At 36.1% G+C, this 23,121-nt stretch overlaps 1 protein-coding gene and 1 non-coding gene across 2 annotated transcripts in view; both read right to left on the bottom strand.

Annotated features, from left to right (window-relative positions):
• The window catches only part of LOC140157892 (uncharacterized), a 28,560-nt gene extending 10,705 nt beyond the window's left edge, over window positions 1-17,855 (bottom strand). Inside the window, exon 1 of the mRNA XM_072181139.1 lies at window positions 17,422-17,855. Coding sequence (XP_072037240.1) covers window positions 17,422-17,855 — 434 coding nt within the window. The remainder of the gene's footprint in view (window positions 1-17,421) is intronic.
• On the bottom strand, window positions 14,257-14,330 carry Trnat-cgu (transfer RNA threonine (anticodon CGU)). Its single transcript has one exon. It is a non-coding gene; the product is annotated as a tRNA-Thr (tRNA).
• Window positions 17,856-23,121: the final 5,266 nt, after the last annotated feature.

The raw sequence follows: 23,121 nt of genomic DNA, 5'->3' as shown, positions 1-23,121 counted from the left end.
TTATGATATAGCATGGTTTTGGATCACTACAGTCAAAAGTTTTTCACGTGACATTTGTCATTATTATGTCTTGATGAATCCAATTGTGTGAAAATGTTGGGTTAAAAACATATTACCCCCAATATTTACTCGCTATGAGTTTTAAAATATTGGAAGAGACGTATTGTAAAACTCATAGCTTGACGACCAATAAATATGGGCTCATTCGATCCTATATTATATCAAAATTGACCAACGATATTTTGATTGACCAAAATTGATGGCTACGATAGCTCATTATATGACATGATTGCCAGAAAAAAAAGAAGAAAGACGAAAGAACTCTACAGAAAGAGGACATTTTCCTTATAGGCACTGTACAATACAGTGTACATGTATAGCAAGTGGCTGTTGCAACTTTCTGATACAATGAGAAACACCGTCATAACAAATTGAGCTCAAATAAAAAGCAAATAATAGGTTTATCTCTTAAGTATTTTAATCGGGAATAACTCAAACTAAAACCCACTAACCGCTCCATCCGAAATTCTAGGGAATTCACTGGTATTGGGTTTAGCAGTTCTCTGGATATAGCCAAGTTTTATGATATAGCATGGTTTTGGATCACTACAGTCAAAAGGCCCTATACTAGTAGGGCTATTGGGTTGGGGCATCATCCATGGGAGTTTTTGATAAACTAGTGAGACGAAAAAAAAAACCCTCAAAAATCAGACTCACTGATGAGTAAAAAAAAATCCCCCACCCAACTGTATAAAGATGTACATTATAGGCGTAGATGTAATTTGTGGAAGGAGTGTCATTTTTAATAAAAAACACATTTTTGGCCATACTGACCTTCGGATAACCGTTGACTTCAAGTTTTTCACGTGACATTTGTCATTATTATGTCTTGATGAATCCAATTGTGTGAAAATGTTGGGTTAAAAACATATTACCCCCAATATTTACTCGCTATGAGTTTTAAAATATTGGAAGAGACGTATTGTAAAACTCATAGCTTGACGACCAATAAATATGGGCTCATTCGATCCTATATTATATCAAAATTGACCAACGATATTTTGATTGACCAAAATTGATGGCTACGATAGATCATTATATGACATGATTGCCAGAAAAAAGAAGAAAGACCTCTACAGAAAGAGGACATTTTCCTTATCATGCTTATGGGCACTGTACTGTATATAGCAAGTGGCTGTTGCAACTTTCTGATACAATGAGGAACACCGTCATAACAAATTGAGCTCAAATAAAAAGCAAATAATAGGTTTATCTCTAAAGTATTTTAATCGGGAATAACTCAAAATGATTATATTTGCATTATTTGGCTATTTCTTTTAAACCCCAAAATGCCTAGGGCCCTAGCCAAGCATATAACGGTCTCTCTCGAGGATTAAGTTTGACTCTTACAATGAAACGATTTCCACTTCATTTGCTTTAAAAGGACATCCCGGAAAGAACACTTTACCTGAATCCCTAATCAAAATGAAATCTACATAATCCTCTCCAACATGTCAAATTGAAGGACGAGCAAGGTTTACATAACAGACCTGTAATTTTAAAGTGCAAGTGATATGCAAATGTGTTACGCATTGTTGTGCGTAAGCACACTCCTGTCCTGCGTACGATATCGCAGAAGTTTTGCATTACTGACTATTACTTTTGAGCAGGTGGTACTCGTGGAATGGAGGGGCTCAATAATGTTAAAATGTATTACTATTTAAACAAATTTACCTTAAAATACCCCCTACCCAACATTTTGGTCAAAAAAAGTCAAATTTTGGTCCTTTTTGACCCATAGTCTTTTAAAAGTGCTACAGTTTGTCCGCCCATAAAGTTTGAAACGAATTAAGTAATAGGGCTAAATACATTAACAACATAAACAAACATAACAAACATCATATCTTATTTATTCCCTGAGAATATGTTAATTTCAATATTCCTTGAGCAATTTAAAAATAAACATGATATAAACCTTAATGAAGATGTGCAAAGGAGATCCAAAATGTAGGTCTTTTTTCACTCAAAAAAGTAACAAATTTGGCCAAAAACAGGTTTTCAAAGAAAATTAATGGTAAACATGCAACAACGTAACCAAAAGTGCCATCACTAATCTTGAAAAATAAATCCAGGACGTGTGATAGTAAATGTGACATCAAAACCCAATGTTACCTACGAATACCACTAGGATGCTTTCACTGTCGCAATACTAATCAACCTAAAACAAATCGAATATTCCCATTAACACTTTTTTCGTGTAATGTAGACCACGGGGTGTCAGGAAAATGCTAGCTCAACCAGAAAATATTTGTTTTTATTTTTATAACGCGATCAATATGATCTTAGTCAATGTATGCTAGTTTATTTTTGAAAATGAAGTTTAGGTCAGTTTCTGTATTTTATTTATCAAATGAGTATGAATAAATTTACATATTGTATAAGAAAGAGTGGGATATCTGTTTTCAGGAACATTAGGAATTATACGCATACACCTAATGCTTTATAAAATGATAGGTGAAGAAATCCGGGTATTCGTAGGTAACATGAGCGATTTAACCATTTCTATATTGAGTTTAGAGGTTCAAATTTTGCTATTATGATAATGAATGAATAAAATGGTAGTTTTTAGATCTATTTCAGATGGTACGTCCAAATGAATAAGTGCTTTTACCTTATATCAAAAACATTTTGATGCTTTTAGCAAGATTTTGAACACTTCATTTTGATATACACGTAGTTAAACAACAAATTTACATAATAAATAATTGTTGAATGAATCCGTATATGGGTAATAATATTGTCCGGGGGTACCGCTTAAAGTTTTTGACAATTAATTTCCATTGGTAGGGACACTTCATTACACATGTCATGTATTATGCTGTATTCGTAAGTAACATTTCAGTATTTGTAGGTAAGAATAAGACTTTTGGTGGATATCGCAATCAAATCTTCATTTTATAAAGCACTTTGAATGTATTATTTCCTTTATGTGCGTTTATTGATACTTGAGACCCTACCATGTATATTTAATGTCGGTTCACAGTGGTTGAAAGAGGATTGAAGTAAGAAACAAAGGCACTAAAGTGACTTTAATTTGCTTAATTGCACACAAATTGCTTAAAACCGTTATTGCAGACTTGTGAAGTCCATCTTGGAGTCAGTTACGTCTTGTGGCCTTTCGTTTGAGGGCAACTATAATTAGCTTTATACTAGGGTCCACCACTGTGTTGTCTAGATCATGAGACAATGAGAAAAGTCGTTTTTGTCCATGGTATTCGTAGGTAAACTTAGCGAAAACGTCAAAAGTTACCTTCGAATAAACCAACTTGGACACACATTACTCAGAAACCAGAAGGTCGGTAAACGTTTAAAATGAAACACACATGACAGCTGACAAATCCAAGTATTTATCCCCTTCTAATCTTCTTCGAATCTGACTTTTCTTTCAAATGAGCAGACCGTCGTCTATTTCAGTACATATTTTTCAACAATTAAGCCGTATTTAGTTTTGCATGGTGGGCATGTATGTGAATTCGCAACTTTCATTGACATATGATTTGATAGCAAACATACAGGCCTTCGTTATGTACCAATATGGGCATTGGCATGAATGGCGGTGTTTCACAATACTGTCATGATGTCAATTGTATTATAGGTAACATTCGGTTACCGAAATTTACCTACGAATACTTGCTTTTATTGTTGACATCTCAGAAATATTTAAACGCAGGCTATTGAAGCTTGGTAGAAATAAAGAGTGTATTACCCTGCACCTATTGCTTAACTGTTGTTTACCATGTTTACTATTCTCTCAGTTTGTGGAAATGACACAGCTTTTAATATGTATTCGGAGGTAATGCATATTTTTTACCAAACCTACCTTTGTGCCATTTAGAATTTCTGGCAGCTAAACACAATAATAAAAGATGTCCGAATGCAATGCATTTCAGTATTGGACATATCAAAGCTTGTATCAATTGCGCATTTATTACTGATTTCCATTTTTTAAAGATATATCTAGTGCTGTGAAAAATTGTATTCGTAGGTAATGTAAAAAAATACCACTCAAAAAATTATCACAAAAAATTCATAATTATGTACAAATATGTGAAAAATTGAACAGGCAATCTTTGAATACACACCTTTCAGGAAATCAATTTAGATTCAATCCAATGACTTCTTTTCATAACTGATTTAGATGTTTTTAAAAATACCTTAAGAAATATTTTGAAAAAATGGGTAAAAATAGCATGTTTTGGGGTCTCTGTGTCTAAGTTTTTCACAGAAGGGGTCTTATTATATATGGCGCGAAGCGTATGATCAAGGCGAATAAACACAATACAAAAACGAATGCCAATTGATTGATACTTTTAAGTTATGGCCCTGAACATGCCGTGTACACTTTTCGTTGGATTCGACCATATAGTAGTTGCCGCCAAGCCCTTGTATTAGATACGGGATCGTTAACACCATAAAAACTAGAATTAGGCCTAGCTATTCTTACTATTTTTTAACATTTTCCCAGAAATCCTTACCAGCCTTTACATATTAGCGATGTCAATATAGAAAAAAAAACAGGACTGTACAAAAGTGCACTGCACTGGAACAAGTCATGCAAGTGATGAGAATCAATGTGCACATAAGCACATAAGCATATGGAAAAGCGGAGGCCTATCCATTGACCTCAAGGTACGCCTACTTCGTGCAACTGTGTTTTCCATTGCCACTTATGGATGCGAGTCTTGGGCTATGACCAAGAATGATAGGAAAAGAGTAGATGCTTTTGAGATGTGGTGTTACAGGAGGCTTCTACGAGTGACATGGAAAGACAGGAGAACAAATTCCTGGATCCTTGACAAGATTGGTACAAGTCTAACCATCAGAAGCGGCATAATGGAGAGAAAGCTGAAGTACTTTGGCCATATTGTCAGGAAACATGGAGGTGTAGAAAACAGATTTTGCAAGGGGCCATGGAAGGCAAACGAGGAAGAGGACGTCCACCAACATCTTGGACTAATGACGTGAAGCTGGTTTCTAACCAGGGAATGCAAGGTGCAACACACTTGGCATCGGATCGAGTGAGATGGCGTACTCTTGTGAAGACCACAGCAGCGCTACACAGCGCCACCTGACACAGAGAGAGAGAGAAGAGACCAGTGCTAATGTTTGGTGATCAAATCTTTGAAACAAAGGTTTGGAAGTGTTTTTGGCATGCCTGAAATATTGATATAAAATTGGATTGATTGAGCCCATATTTATTGGTCGAGCTATGAGTTTTAAAATATTGGACGAGGAGTAGTCGAGTCCAATATTTTAAAACTCATAGCGAGACCAATAAATATTGGGCGTAAAGCATCCAATTTTATCATTATTATGTGTTGGATCCAATATTTTCACACACTTGGATTCATCAAAACATAATAATGAACAAATTTGGCTTGGGCTGCCCTCTTCAAAGTGTCGGGCAATTTTGGTAGTGGTCAATTAAGGTCATTATTATGTTTTGAAGAGTCCAAGTGTGTGAAAATATTGATCCAAAACATAATAATGATAAAATTGGATGTTTTACGCCCAATATTTATTGGTTTCGCTATGAGTTTTAAAATATTGGACGAGACGTATCCTCCAATATTTTAAAACTCATAGCTCGACCAATAAATAGGCCTATGGGCTCAATCGATCAAATTTTATATCAAAAAGGGGTCAAAATGATAAAAATGATAAAATATCCCAATTCTGTTAAAAGATATAGCAAATTACTCGTCTGGTCATAAGGAATCCAAAATGTATAGTTTGCTCCATTGGTTCGTTTACTGCCTGTAGAAAATAATTTTTTACCTGGTGTGGACGATGCAGTGCAGCGTACGTCTAGTCCTGAGCAATACATTCAAAAATTGCTTTCACTATCGCTTTGGTAATTAATCTTGTTACATCACTACTTCTACGGCGAATAGAGGAGTAAGTTGTTTTCAATAAAAGAAATGTCTGGATTTCCAAGTTTGCCTTCTAAAAACGACTGAAATTACAGTTCATGAGTTGCCAATGTTTCTGGTAAAAGTTTGGAAATGCAAATGAATTAATGGAAAATCAAGGATATGTGTAAAATGAGTATTCAAATTGAAGATTTCCGATTTTGAACTATTTTTCTGTTAGATTTTTCCCCTTTGGACACTTTGGACAGTATGAATTTCCAACAATCACGATTGGACAAGAAGTACGAAAAGCTGAATTCCTCTATAGGGGTGTGCATCTATTTTCTGGAATAGCCCAATGTAGGTAAACTTCGATGACCAAAAATGACCAATGCAAGAGCCAACAAAGGTATCATAAACCAAACAGACATTTCAAGCAAATAAACTGCTCTTCTTCGGGACAAAAAGGACCAATACCAGAGCCAGCAGAGGTATAAACCAAACAGACATTTCGAGTAAATAAACTGCTCTTCTTCAGGACAAAAAGGACCAATACCAGAGCCAGCATGCAGAGGTATAAACCAAACAGACATTTCGAGTAAATAAACTGCTCTTCTTCGGGACAAAAAGGACCAATACCAGAGCCAGCAGAGGTATAAACCAAACAGACATTTCGAGTAAATAAACTGCTCTTCTTCAGGGACAAACAACAAAATGATAATTCAAACAGCCAAAACTACATGCTATAAAGAACAATTCAAGTAAAAACCAGGACAGTCGCCAGTTTATAAGTGGCAAACAAGACAACAAGCTCAGAGCAAAATAAGCTGTGGCTACACTAAATGAAAGCAAGTATATCGAACTACCTGAAAAAAAAAACCCAATTATTATTTTTTATTTGGACGAGAAAATGAATTTTTAAAGCAAAACGGTGTGTAAGGGAAAGGAGAACCACACATCGCGCACTAGCGATTATATAATACAAATGTTTATGGCAAATTATTAACAATTTCATATTTTTGATATTTAACAGTCCTCAAAGTAAACTTTATCAATCTAATGATATGATTTTAAAGTGTACGTCGTATGTAGCTGGGAGGAAAAGCTGACATCAATTGAAAATTTTGATCTTTCTTACTGAAGATAAATATATGTGTGGAATCCTATAACTCTAAGGTCAAAGTTTATATAGAGCTCAAATTTCAAAGTTGCTCAAATTGGTAAAACCTATTCTAAAATATTCGTCGGATAACAAGGATTCAGAAAATATATAGTTTGACCTATATCTACGATTTACTGTTCCGGATCGAGTTATGAGCAAAAAGGTCGAGGGTCAACATTTGGGCTTTACATGGGTCAAAAAAGAAAAATTCTCCGATTTTGATGAAAATAGTCTCAAATTTTTCATCTTGTAAATAAATAAATCAAGAAAAAGATTAGTTTGCACTATCTAGGATATTTAGTTACCTATAAAACACAGCAAAATAGATCACAACCAATAGGGCTGAGTGACTATTGACCTGTTCCACTATATTACCTAGGTAACAAAGCATCTCAGGTATTGCAAACTATTCATTATTGAAATTGTTATAACAACTCGAACATTTTGAGCAAAGCATCTCAGGTATAGCAAACTATTCATTATTGAAATTGTTATAACAAATGGAACATTTAACATTTTGAGACCATTTTCATCAAAATCGGAGAAATGTTACTGTTGACCCATTTGGAGCCCAAATATTGAACTTTGACGTTTTACCTTACTCCGGAACGGTAAATTGATAGTCTATTGATCGTAGATAGTTCAAACTTTATATTTTATAATTCTTATTACTCGAAGAATTTTGTGGAATTGGTTTTAATGAAATAGTAGTAGCTATAACGTTGGCTGACGTATTTGTCCTAATAATAGGCATGTCCACTAAAAATTGGAGTACTTTTGGACTTTTAAATTGATTCAGACTTTACTTGTTGGATGGGAATTGATGAAAGAAACATTTTGGCATTTAAATAATTTCAATCGGACGTTTCATTCCAGAGATATGGCCTTTCGAGTGTCACGATTTTATATAGGGCTGCTAGAACATGTTAAAAAGTTTAAGTCCAAAATGGAATACTAACAGAAAGTACAATTTTAAGGTGCTTTTTCTTAATGTATTTATTAACTATAGCGTTATCTGGAACATTATATTTGCTTATAACCACATGAAATAAGATCCTGAAAATGTAAACGATTTTGTTGACATACAACAAAAAATATAAGACCTCAAAACCCATGGTTTGTTTGGTGGAACCTCAAGTATGATCATAGATGGCTGCCATGGAAAATATCTCCAAAGAGGAGCTGAACAATAAGTGCCTTTTTTCAAATGAATAGCGGCAGTCTTAAACATTGTTCAATCTTTTAATGTCAGCACATGTTATCTTCAAAAATGATTATATTTCATCATGATATAAGTTTGGTAACATTAATCACTACCAATTTTGAGAAATTTGCTCCAACTCAAAGGTTATCTTTACTACATTGAGCAATATACTGTGTGTGCATGGACGCCATGATGTAGCATATCTAAAATGGACATGGTGGTCAGGACTGCATAATTTGAGATGGGTTTCGGCAGGCTTAAACATTCTTTAATTTCTTAACATCCTGTACATTTTGTCTTCAAAAATAGTTACATTTTATGACTATGTAAGTTTGCTTGTCTGAATCAATCCAAATTCGGAGATAATTGCGTTTGAACACCTGATGCACGGAATGGTGTCACTTCAACCTGTTGTATAGTTCTCATCTCATTAATTTTTTCTTTAAAAAAAGTTGATCTCTTCATGAAGGAAGGTCCTCTTTGTTTACTGACCAATCAGGAAAAGGTTTGGTTAATGTTTTCTGGTGGAATCAGGAATTTCTTGAAACACCCTGATATAGGCCTATATTTGGATCAAAACAAGTATGTACGCCATTTAACAATAACAGGCCTGGGATTTCTTGTATCGATCAGTTTCTCTTCTCCATAGACAATACTTGTGTGAGTGCACGCACACAGTAAATGAAAAATCGTTCTATATTAGTGGCAACTGTATTGACAGTGGGCATCCCTGCTAATAGTGACCCAAAAGAAGAGCTATGCCAATTCTGTTGCTTTTATCAATTGAATCGCTATTAAATCAGTACCATGATACTCATGGTACAAGTACTTCAGACCAAGTTATGCATCTCGATGGTTGATATGTAAACCAGGATGTAGCTTTGTAAGTAAGTACATGTGTCATGGATCGTTTATTTATGGAAATAGTATTTCCATGATTCATCAGATGAAATTATGAAAACTCAAATAGGCCTTGTCCATTATTAGCTATTATTATCGCTTTCCATCATCGGCCTATTACCTAAATATTTAAGTCATTTCTTGGTATACGCCCATTTTCAGTTGTTTGGCTCATATATATGTCAATTTCAGATTCCTTGGTAATTGTACCTCAGTACACACAACTCAATAAAAATTCCTTTAAAAGGGAAAGCCAGCCTCAATGTAGAAGAGGTCTTGTAATTAGTTTTGGTCAATGTGAAAGGCATTTTTAGGATCACGCTTACATCTACATGACAGTCCACCAAACCATCAACGATGAGAACATGCACACTGAAACAGCAGAAAACATTAATTCCTAATCTCATGTCAACTCTTTTAATTCATTACATGTACTCCAAATTGTTCTGGTCTGTTTGTTTTGTTGTTGTTGTTGTTGTTGTCGTTGTTTTTTTTTGTTTTTTCAGCTTTTTACCCACGATATCTCAATTTCCAATTTTGTAATACCAGAACTTACGAACTCAATATCTTCGCTTACGAATGTCCGATTTCACTGCTTTCGATATATACACTGCCGGTTTGAGTTAACTTACATGTACATTTTATTTTAAAATAACTTAATTAATTCGCAATGTATAGTTTAAGCCTACTATATTATAATAGATAGTGGCCAGCACATTTATAAAGGACTGGTTACTCACTACAATCTTCACTCTTAAACTGTGTTTTTCTGAATGTGCTGATCATGTTGATTGCTAGTCGGAAACTCCTGCGAAGCTATGGACATGGCATCTTACATACTCCATTCTATAACAGTCTGCCTAGTGCCTTGTGTGTTTCCTCTTCAATCATTTTGTTGAATGTAATTTTATGAATCAAATAGTTATGTGTCATTTTATTTATAATAAAGAAGTTATTAAATTAATAAAGTAAGACAATTTATTTATCTATAAGTGCATGTCAAATGGGGTACATTGTTCAATACTATATGCATAAATTATGCCCATATTATAGCTAGTTATTATTATTCCTCATTATGATACATTTTGTATCACAGACTCTCACATGTGTATTCAAAATTGATGCTTAAATTTGACCTGAACCAATTGACCTATAACCTGACATACGGTGACCTAATAGCCTTTTCTTCTCCTAACAACACATCAATAACAACATCAATATCAAATTGACTAGTGACTATGCATCTATTGTGTAAGTGTTTATTTAATTTATTTATATATTTTGCAAGCACCACTAGATTTTCTATAGAGAGTATAACAAAGGATTTAATGTATTCTATTCATGTACCCTACTTGAACATGTTGAAAAGAATAAATTATGGTTTGTTATGAAACACGCATCTGAGTTACCAGGATACGGTAAACAAAAAATATATAGGGCTAAAATGACTTACTATACAATGGTTTAAAAGCACCTTTTTTTATTTATTTATTTATTTTTTTTATTTCACATGATCCGTGCATATATCGCCTCGCTATAAATGAAAAAATATTTTTTTAGACCAATCAAACCAATATATGGGTGTAGTACGCCCTTAAAGGTATAAAACTTCCTATAGAAGGATATGGTCGCAACGAAGTCAAAATTTCAGCCTTTGCTGATGATACAACAATTTTTGTCAATTCTGCTGAGGCACTCCAAAATACTCTAGTCATTCTTGATAAGTTTGCGCTTCTATCTGGTCTCTGTTTGAATTACAATAAATGTGACGCCATCTGGATTGGTTCTCTCAAAAACAACGATTTGCTGTGGATATGTTTAACTGCAATTTGCGGGTAAAAAATTTGAAATCCTGAGTAAAAATTTTGATCATATTCAACTCTTTGAGAAAAAATTTATATAAAAGAATGCATGTAAAATCCAGCTGCAATACAATGTACATTATTGACACACTATCACTCTCTTTATCTACGGCAATAATAGAATATCGATTTCAATCGAATTGAATACGATGCTCAGTTTTGAGTTTGTAGTTGACTACTAAGCGACCTAAGCGATCGATTGCTAGCCAATCAGATAGAACTCCTTTTCTTGCGTTCGGTGAAATACCAGTCGCCCGTCGCTCACCAACGGAGTATTAAATTTATATTTATCGTATAGGAAGTCGACACTGTGTGGCATTCCCCAAAGGTAAAACTGTCTCCCTTCTGCTTCTGAAACCTGGAACAAGACATGATCGATCATCTTTATCTTTGTGGCTTCATATATGAGAAAGATTCTGCTACTACAAATGTCATTATCATACAAGTACTTGATTTGCTGGAATCTGTCCATTGAGACAAAGGAGAATGCTAGAATGTTGATGTTAAGAAGGTTCTTGGGATCATTGCGCAATTAGTCATCATAAAGTTGATAAAAGGCTGGTGTCAGTTTTGAGTAGGTTGTCATACTGCAGTTACTGTCCGTTTTCCTATACACAATACACAGTGCTCTCACCATTGACGCGTGACCTTTACAAATGATCTACGTTGGAAGAATGGGCACTTGCCTAGTTAACATCACTGTGTGAAAAATAACCAGCCAATATGTTAGCTATTCTCCAAACTTCTAGCAAATATATTTCTCTAACATGACCTAAAATTACAGCTAGGTTAGATGTTCAGAAATAGTCGCACTTTTGTAAAATATGAGTGATGGCAAGGCATAGCTAGCCAACTCTCCGTGTTAATTGAATGGAGATTTGACCGAAAATATTGGTATCGGACCGCTCACTTCTGAAGGATGCCACAAAAAAACGGTACAAGCTACATTTTAACTATTCTCTGGCAATCATCATGATGAGTTTCTTATATAGTATGCCGAAATTGGGTACTGTAGGTGATTGACAAATGGTCGCACTTTTCTGATAAATAAGTGACAGTGAACATGAAATATCAGCGCCCATAAACCCAAGTTAGTAGCTAGTTAGTGGAGGCCGTCACGGGACTGATTATTGATTATTGAAGTGCCTTATTAATAGATACGCACGATTTAGGGCAAGAAAAACAAACCGGGACACTTTTGGAGACATCATCATCATCATCATCATCATCATCATCATCATCATCATCATCATCATCATCATCATCGACATCATCATCATCATCACTTTCTACATTTTTTCTAAACAACATAGGGCCTACCGTTTTAATAAGATTTTTTTTTTGAAATGCATGTAACTATAATTATTGTTTAGAGCGTGATGAAATAAAACATCACGATTTTCATCACAAAACAAAGTAATAGGCCTACAAAAGAAATACATTTTTCAAGAGTGATTGAATAAAACATCACGATTTTCATCACGGAACAAAGTAATACATAAGACATCGTTTGTTTGATTGCAATCAACCGCGACAGTTCGTCTCACACACATAACAATGCACTGCGATCAAATAGGTTGATGACAACATTTGATTGAATGGACTGCACTGCGCCATGATTACGTGCACCGGTTCAAATCCTTTGTTTGGAGCCAATCAATAATTTCACGTACAGCCTCTATGCAAATTAGAGTTTACACACGCTGCAGCTGGGGTAATCGACCGAAGCTTGTTGCCGTTAGTGATCGAATGCATGAGCTTATTTGCTTTACTGAATCGATTTACTGGATTAATTTCCTGTTAACTGGGTTTAATGCCACAAAGGTCGAATCGCCTTTGCCATGGACCATGACTGCATCATGTAGGCCTAACTGTTGAAGTTTAGTTAGTGAAAAATATGGCTCTATAATTATGATGTAAACTAATCAGAGCTCATGTAGGCCTATATAGGCCTATAGTAAGACTGTATGGTTAATTTCAGGGAGTCCAGATCCCAGAAGCACTGACAATGCATGCAAGTATGTGTTTATATCGGGCCTACTTTTGAAGATCTAGATAGCTAGAGTTATATCCTATATGTTAAGTCATTAAAGCGTTTGTCCTTCAGCTCACTGGGAAATGTGGATGTCAATTCACTGGACTTTCCTTGTTCCATGATTTATTAACTTTGTATGCAGCCAAGTGCCTGTTGAGTCAAACTGCTCGACGATGAGGCAGTAGTTGAGTAGAATTATTCTTGGGTATTATTTGGGTCTACCTATTCTGTTCCCAATTACGGGCTTGGTAAGACTCTTAGGTCCGTATGCACAAATGAGTTAGACCGGGTCTAAAGTTAGACCAGGACAAGGGACATTTTCCTTTACATTTTCTTAAGCTATTTATTTTGTCTTATTTTTGGACTTTTCATGTAAATCTTTAGAATTTGCTAGCTACTCTATGAAGTAAATAAGAGTAAAAGACCATTCCTGATGGAACTCAATTCCACTTTTGTGCATACGGACCTTAGGGCCTACACCTAGAAAAGATGGTCAGACATAAACCCAGAATCCAGCCTTTCATCAATAAGACTTTCTACACCTTCACTATGAGCTGTTTGATCTGTAGGCCTAATGACAAAGTCTATCTTTTCATTTTAAAGTGTTTTAGCTCCACTTGCTGCTTCTAAGATCACAAAGATAGGCCTACTCACTTTTTACACCACACCAACCTATAGGCCTAAATGTCCAAAATTGCTCAAATGTCATCATATGGAACTAATTTCACACTAGCTAATCAAGAAGACCACATACACAACCCATAGTTTTAGCGAAAAGCACTTTAATCAAGTGTTTACAGCCATTTCAACTTCCATTAATGTCGTCTGCTACACAAGCCTGCCGAATTCGGAAACCTTGTTTCAAAATTTTCAAGGGGCATGTACAGGGGGTTAGAAATCATTTTTGAATAAAATTCTTTCATATTCTTGATTTCCAATGTTGATACCATATTTTGAACTGCAATTCATATTAAAAAGTTGAAATTTGCAAAATAACACACCCCCCTACCTATATGTGTGCTCGTAGGAAAAACAACGAGCATGCACAGAAGAAAAGTGTTTTCAATAACTTAATTTATCATACGGAAAAACAGTGGCATGATCGACGGGAATTATATAAATAAACATTAATTTACATCAGGTTCGCCGTCGCAAATAATAAAGGAGACAAGGAGAAAAAGTGATCCCGCCTGGGAATCGAACCCAGGACCTCAGGTTTACGAGACCTATGCCTTAACCACTTGGCCACGGGAGCTTCATGATTAGGCTGGTTGAAATTCGAACCCATAAGCGGTCACTTAAACTTATCTCCTCCTCCTCTTAATTTATCATGTTTGGGGGAGGCACAAATGTGATAGGCCTATCAGCAGAAACTATAGAAGGAAATAATGAGAGACACAAAAAGCACGAATGAAAAAACAAACACGTACGGTAATAAAAATTGTTGACAAGTGCCAATTATGTATAGGCCTAAACATGCAGACGACATAAAGCCGACCTACTTTCTATACCTCCAAATCTGGGTTAATATACCTAGATATGGAAGGCATGTAGGCCTATGTGTGCTCGTGTATATGAAAAATGAAAAAAACTAGAAAAGTGTTTTTAATAATTTAATTTATCTTGTTTATATGAGGCACAAATGTGATATCACCAGAAACTATAGAAGAAAATAATGAGAGAAACAATAGGCACGAATGGAAAATGCCTATATGAAACAAGTAGTATAGGATTAAGATGACTATTAGCCTATATTGACCCGTTTAAGGTCCAAGAATAGAGAAAATGTACAAAATTAAAACCCGATCTTAAATCAAGGTGCATGAAATAGATTTGGAAAGGCTGCCTACTAGGCCTATACATAATTATTATCATGATTATGTAACTCACTGGTTTATATGGATGAAAGAATAACAAAAATGTGCACGAATTGAGAAAAAAACAAAGCAAAGAATAAATAGTAAGACTGATAGAATGGATGAATGAAATAATTAAATAGGCAAAATTATGCTAAGGCCTATAATACGGTAATCGTTAACTTTGCATGTAGTCCTAGCTACGTGAATGAAAGAAAACTAAACAAGAATGTGCACGACTAGCGACTATAGGAAAAAAAACAAGCAAAGAATACTAAATCATAAGACTGATTGCCCGACTGATTGAATGGGTAAAATATTCCCCGTTACCCATGTGCCTGCGGTCAGGATAATAATAATTATAGCAAAATTAGGCAAATTCTTCTAAACACCTTGCATCATGATATATAATTTTTATTAATAGGCCTATGCCTTTTCTGTGCAGTTGGCACCACTAATCGTTTTTCTGTTACTTGCAAAGTAGAAAATGATGTCTCTCAACTAAACAGACACAATCTTGTCAAATTTCGTTTCAGCCCAAGTCAATATAAAAATGTTAGTATAATAAGTAAACTGTAAACGACTGCAAAAAAAGACTAACACGTTATAGCGCCACGGTCATTACCGCGTCCGTTAGGCCATTTCCCTACGGCCGTTTGGCCTTTTTTGCACTAACGGACGCGTCCATTACAACGTCCGTTACGGGGTTTTGAGCAACTTAGATACCTGAAATGGGGGAAACTGGGGGATGAGCAGCCTTTTGATAAAAAATGTCTCGCAATATGAGTAAAACAATGGCTCCACCTCCGATCAAAAAGAAAATTGCTCTACCTTGGACTATATAGAAAAACAAAATTGTCATCGTGAGCATTGGTGAGTTAGTGAAAGAAAATTAACCTCATACTGCACTATTTTAGCTTTTAAAATGCAAATTTTCTGGCGGTTCGTGCGAATTGTTTCAATTTTTCATCATACCTACTTAGCATCGGATGTGCGCATTTGTTCGTAAAAAGTTATTCTGTGAGCGAAAATACTTATTCACTCTACTTCACAGATTTCGAAGTCCATTCCATCCCATGTCAAAAAGAAATATATGCCACTGGCACACAGCCATACGGATGTGGGTAGGCCTATGTTTTTGGTGAAAAATTCTTTACACTTCTGTCTGTTTTGAAGAAAATAATCCTTATATATTAGGCATGGATTTCCTATGAATTTTTTATCCTGCTACACGCGAAAAACGCACCATCATTTTGACCTAAAAATAATGATGGTTTTTGAGGCACGCGAAATTTATGTACGTGTTATGCAAAATGTAATTTTGACTTATTAACAGGCCCCATGTCACGTGATCGATAACGCAAAGTCACTTACTTAAAAAACTTATGTGTTATTTTAAAAGGCTCCAGATATTTTGTGTTATTTTAGAAAATGTCGGAAATTTTTGTATTATTTTACAATATTCTTGTGTTTTACTGCGTTTTTTAGGATGCTTTGTAATTATGTGTTATCGACGGTGACATGGGGTCTATTAACCAAAACTTGTTTCACAAATCCAAAATCAAATTGTTGAAAATCGGAACTTATTTTACATGTAGATACACAGCATTACTATTTTATATTTTTCTCTTTTCCTATCTCTCATTAAAAAGAACTTGATCAACATCCCAGAAAACGTGTAATGATAACAACCAATATTACAAATTAACATCAAGAAACCCTGGCCCGCCCGGATATCGGATGCGTAATTTCTTTCTGCAACCATAATGGGCCGCATAACACATAGTAGGCCTACATACATGTAATTATAGGCCTATGCGGCTAGATATAACGCGAGTTTATTACCATTATTATTTCCTCTTACTTAATAAAATTAAAAGAAATCGATAGAATTAAAATTCTACAACGGTTTACCTGGGGGTTCGAACCCACAATCTGTGTAGGCCTATCCATAGTCTAATGCCTACACGACTGTACTATGATTCGTTGTGCCAGAAAGGTGTTTGTTTATAGATACTTATTGATTACGGAATAAAGTGCATACACACAATATACTATTACTAGTATATTAGTGCTATAAATACGTATATCATCTCCTAATCCTAACCCTAACCCCAACCCTAACCCTAAACCCCAACCCTAACCCTAACCCTTACCCTAACCCTAACCCTAACCCTAACCCTAACCCTAAACCTAACCCTAATCCTAACCCTAACCCTAAACCCCAACCTTAAACCCTAACCATAAACCCTAATCCTAACCCTAACCCTAAGATCATAACCCTAACCCTAAGACCGATCCTAACAATAATGGAACTTCCCTCGGACTATGCGGTTAGTGATATGATATCAGAGAAGAACATCTTCTCTGGTGATATATTGCGGCCCATTATGGTTTCAGAAAGAAAGCGGCCCGGATATAAGTAGCCCTGTTAAAATCGTAACTGCATAAACACCCGAAAACAAAACAAACAAAACCAACAATACTAACCGCTTTCTTCTTTGAGGAGTAACTGAATGAAATTGATCAGGTTTAATATCATTCCAAGCAGCCGAACACTGATTCGAAACACCTCCCAGGTACGAATCCTCTTCTACTGATTTCAATATTTCTCTGCATATTTTACGTACATCAAAGATCTGTGTCAAAATGCTGTCTTTCAAAAACGGTTTAAAGCCTACACATAGGTTGCCCAGAGCCTCTTTGGTGGGTTGGTTACCCCAGGGGTGATCACCCAATGCGTAATAGATGCTGGTCCAAAATCTCGTAGTACCTATTCCTGGTAGGAAGACATCTGGATTAGCTAAAGTATCATTCAACTTAAATATTTCCTCAAGTGGCTCGGCTAGCGCATGATTATGTACCATAAATGAACATTGGAACAGCAGAACAAATGATAACGTCCTCAACTGCAAGATAGTCATGTTGTACAAGCCGGCGCTATGATGCGGAGAGAGAACATGGCTTGAATGGGATTCAGAGCTGTGGAGTGAAATGAAGTTAAGAACTACTAGGATTTTTTCTCAACCTCATCAGCTAGGCCATGCATCATGGATGAAATATAAAAGCACGTTAGATCCGCACATGTCAGATCAGATGCCGAGTCCTTTGCTGCTTGATTTGTTTCGAATAACTAATCTTTTCTTGGTACTGATAAACTGGCATGCATTCAAGCGTTCCCTGGTCCCAAATTGCATATTGTAACAATTATTTATAGAGGTTATCCGTGCTCTATAAAGGCCGGCTTACACGATGCAATTTTCCATGCAATTGCCTGTTGCACAGACCTTGGAAAAAGATTGCTCAGTGTATTTTGGATTTGCAAGGAATTAATCCCCCAAGCATCAGGCAAATTAATCCCCCGAGCAACAGGCAAAAAGGTAGAGACATGCTCTACTTTCAAGGTTGTTGCATGAACACCGGCTGCTCACTGCATTCATTTGGGAATGTGTAGGGACCAGCTTGATTCACCATCCACAACATGATAAATGTGTGCACATGCTACATTATAATATACTTGTAGGCCTATGTTGTTGTTGGTGGTGGTGTTTAGCCCTTTTGATCTTAGTTTTCCTTAGCCTTTTATTTATGGAAAATTGTATAGATAATACAGGAGAGGATGGCAATCTTTTGCTTTCAGGACAACACATGATATTAATACGAAAATCATTAACCACTACTTATGTTTTGAGTATATCCCAAACCTATGGCCACGCTCAAGGAATTGCAAGGCCGAACATTGCTTCGTCTATTTTGATCAATTGCACAGCTTCATGGTCAGTGAGCACATAATCTCACCCACTAAGTAATGGGCCTTGCAATGGAAATTTCATCGTGTAAGCCCACCTTAAGCTGCATATCCTATCAACGACTGCTATACCTTGTTTAGGACTTTCAAAAGAAGTACCTGCATGTGCAACCATGACTGTTTCAAAATAGCCCGCCAATAGTCATGCAGGTAACTCCGAGGTCATGCATTGAATTGTTTTGAATAAGGAATACTACGGGAATCAGTGCCTTTTGTTAGAAGTCACACATGAGTGAAGTGGATAATCTCTATTGTTGTGCATGTTTGCAATGTTTCTAGTTTATATACACGTAGGTTTTATTCACGTAAAATTCACGTATTAAAAGCAGGCAACTAAATTATTTTCGTTAATTCGGGTATGCTGAATTCAATTTTGTCTGCCAAAAAAACCCCCAAACCCATACATGATCATATAGCCTTATACAGGGGGCAACAATTAAACATGCTCCAAGTTCACTGAAAACATGTCAAATTGTCCGTCTGTGCCTAAGGATCACAAAAATGTAACATATTTGCGCGTAGGACATATATTTATAAAATTATGAGGCTCAACAGGCGAAGATCAATGTGCATGTTGTACATGGGTGAAAAATTAAAGTTGCTCCGATTTTCGTAAAAATGGAGGCAAGCTGCATGGTCCTCAAGTTGAAGGGATTCAGGAAAAGAATAGTTTCCGTACTATCTGCGATGTGAAGTTCATAAGATAGATGATATAAATATATAAGTACAAATGCCATAGAATCCTATGGAATTATACATGTCTTTTTAACTTTTTGTTGTGTAACTAGACATCGCAGATAGTGCAAACTATTCTTTTTCTGAAACCTCTAAGCTAGGCAAACAATTTGCCTCAACCTTTACGAAAATCGGAGCAACTTTGACTTTTGAACCATGTACAACAAGCAAATCGGACATTTGACCTTCTGTGCCCCATAACATAATTTTATTGGAATAAAATCTTGAAAATAAATATAAAAAAATTGCCCCTATATGATCATCCTATTGTGTCTTTTGGGGGTCTTTTTGAGGGTCACGGTCTTAAAATACTGTTTGGTAGACAATTAACAGATTCGAGTTCAACATAAGCAAATTAAAATAAGCTGGTTGCCAACTTTTTCCAAAATAGAACCAGTCTAATAAATTTTTGGAAGAAGGGCCTATAGCGTGCACCCTCGGAAATCAACTTCTAATCAACGTTCCAAGATCAAAACATGCGTAGAAAAAGATAAGCTATGTTGCAAAATGCAAAAAGTGTCCCTATGGGTCAATAGGGGTCAAATTTCATACAACAGAGTTGAATTTCCAAATTGCTCAGATTTTGTCAAAAACCACGCCAAAGTATTCCTCTGGTTATAACGATTCAGAACAAATTAGTTAAACGCTGCGACATTTTACATGACAAACAATATGAGATTATTTTCATTGAAATAAGCGCGCACTTATAGTTTTTGACCCCTGGGTGGCCAAAACCTGACTACCCCCCTAAAAACGGTATGTCACAGATAGGTCAAACTATACTTTTTCTGAATTGTTATGACCAGAGCAATACTTTGGCGTGGTTTTTGACAAAGTCTGAGCAATTTTGAAATTTCAACTCTGTTGTATGAAATTTGACCCCTGTAATGACCCCTGAGGGACACTTTTTGAATTGTTTTTCTCACGGCAAGGTAGTTAAATCTCACGCATCGTCAAAATATATATATTGAGAGTCAATTAAAGGGTTATGGTTAAGGGTCCGGGTTAAGAGTTAAGGGTAGGCCTATATGGGCAAGATTAAGGGTACGGAAATGGGGTTAATTTCGGGCCCGATTTCCGTCCCGATTTCGGTACGGCGATGGTTTAACAAGGGTATAATGGTTGAGATGGTTTAGGTACCGTATACCCCGCCGTAGACGATTATAAAATAGCGAATAGGAGTGGTTGCGGTCCATGCTGGATGGAGGAGTGGCGACTCCCCCACCCCACAACAACAACAACAGCTAATTCATCAGTGGAGGCAAGAGTGGAGGCTAGCCCAAACGCCACGGACTCGACTAAACAGGAGGGCTTTAACATGTGGGCATTGCTACAGTAGGCCCTATGACTTTCACATATTTTACAAATAAAACCTTATAAAATAAACAATCTTAAGATCTTTGAGTGTTTTGATGGAAATTTGATGGAACTTATATATAATAACGATTAGCCTAATTTCGGTTTAAAATTTTTTATAGAACTTTAAAAAAAATAATGTTCGCTTCATTTACATTTTTGAATGATTATAATTAATCCCGTATTCTCCCATCGTAATCTTAAGCATAGAAATTAGTACCTGAAGGCCAGCCTTTTTTATCAATCAATAAAATATTTCTAAGAAATGAATAAGCAACGATCTGGAAAGAAATGAACCCATATTAGTCATATCAACAAGCTTCAACAGTTAATAACAGTGGTTTTAACAGTTAACACATAAACATGTAGCAACCAATTTATTTCATAGGACTTCAAACACAAAAGCCCTATATAGTCCGGTGGCAGAGCAAGGTTAGATGGTTTGCCAGTTACAGTAGTTTTCTTTGCTGATTATTACTCTTTGAGTGGTAGGCCTACAAAATAAGATTTTGGGGGATGTAAAATGGTAACCCTTGGGCAATTAGAAATATTCAAGATGGCCGCTATTGATAATAAAAAATAGCTCGGTTATTCACTAATGGTACCAAAATAAATAAGAACTTAAAGTATTTTGTGTACATTATTTGCCTTTTGGATGCTTTAGATATAAATTATGTACAGTTTAAATGTGACACTCTCACAATTCAAGAAATTTAAAATGGCCGCTGTGTAACGTCATAAGCAAAAACCATTAGTTTCAAGGTAAAGTTCTTTTGTTTCTTACAATAATTAATGTACACTCTAGAATTAAGCAGATCAAGTTTGATATTTTACTTCTTCACAATCGCATACAAAATTCCAAGATGGTCACCACCGATATGAAAGGTAGAAATATAACACATTTTGCATTTTTTTTCCAAGGAGTGTGTTGAGTGACAGAAGTTTACACTACACTCTCTCCACCACGTCAATGGATCACCAATGTTATGATACCATTGCCAAAGAAAGGCGGCCTTTCTTTGATGACCAACTATAGACGCATATCACTCATGTCCATATAGTTGCTAAAGTCTACAACAAGATCATTTTGAAACGAATCCGGCCTCATGTAGACCCCTTGCTGATAAGCAACCAGACTGGTTTCAGACCAGGACGCAGCTGCGCACAGAAGATCCATATAACTGAGAAGAATTATGGAAGGCTTTAAAGAATACCAGCTCCCCTTGAGTTACCTTCATTGACTTCAAGAAGGCCTTCAATTCCATCAACAAAACAGTAATGTTCTCAATATTGCGTCACTACGGCATTCAAAGCACTTTGGTCAGTGCTTTACAATAACTCCAGCAGTGCATGCAGTTATGGTTGACGGGTGCATCTCTGAACCTTCGATGTAACAACAGCACTCCTGCAATGCGATGTATTGGCTCCCTTTCTCTTTATTATCCTTGTTGACTACCTTTTGGGAAAGGCATTTGGACCTGACTCCGAATATCCTGCCAAATTGCTAAATGACCTGGACTTTTTTGATGATATCGTTCTCCTTGAGTCTTCCACCCCACGGGCCCAATCTCAGCTCTCCAGGACCGCAAATGCCGCAGGAGACCTTGTATTTATAATCAGCGCACCCAAAACAGAGTATATGACCATCAACTGTCAACCCCAGCCTCCTCTCCAAGTGTACGGAAACCGCCCATTAAGCATGTAACCGACTTCAGATACCTAGGCTCCATGATGGGGTCCAGTGCTAGTGACCTGAAGAGACGGAAATCTCTTGCTTGGTCAGCCTTCTGGAAATTAGAGTAACTGTGGAAAAGTCCTGCCATCCTAATTTCCACTAAGGTTAAATTGTTTTCACACAACCTGCGTCACAGAGCTTCACAGTTTTACTATACGGCTGTGAGTCATGGGTTATCTCTAAGGATATGGAAAATAAAATCAACTCATTTGGCACATCCTGCTACCGTATTATGCTGATCATCAAGAGAGTAGACAGAGTACCATATTCTACTATCTACAATCTGACAGAGACAGCGCCACTTGTTGAGAAAGTCAGGACTCGTCAACTGAAATTTGTAGGGCATATACTCCGCTTGCCTGACGATGAGCCCTGTTAAGGGGTGTTTTGGAATGGCAGGTGAGTCAGGGGTCAAAAACAAAATTGTTACCTTTTTGACCTCAGCACATGTGTATGTATGATGTGCCATACAAAAAATAACAAAAACAATACCTTAAAGTATCATTTTTTAATGTTTTTTGCCATAAACAGTATATTTTACAAGCTACAGATATTT

The sequence above is a fragment of the Amphiura filiformis genome, chromosome 7 (assembly GCF_039555335.1).
Source record: "Amphiura filiformis chromosome 7, Afil_fr2py, whole genome shotgun sequence".
Taxonomy (NCBI): Eukaryota; Metazoa; Echinodermata; class Ophiuroidea; order Amphilepidida; family Amphiuridae; genus Amphiura; species Amphiura filiformis.
The sequence above is the reverse complement of the archived record's forward strand: the minus strand, read 5'-3'. Positions and strand labels throughout refer to the sequence as shown.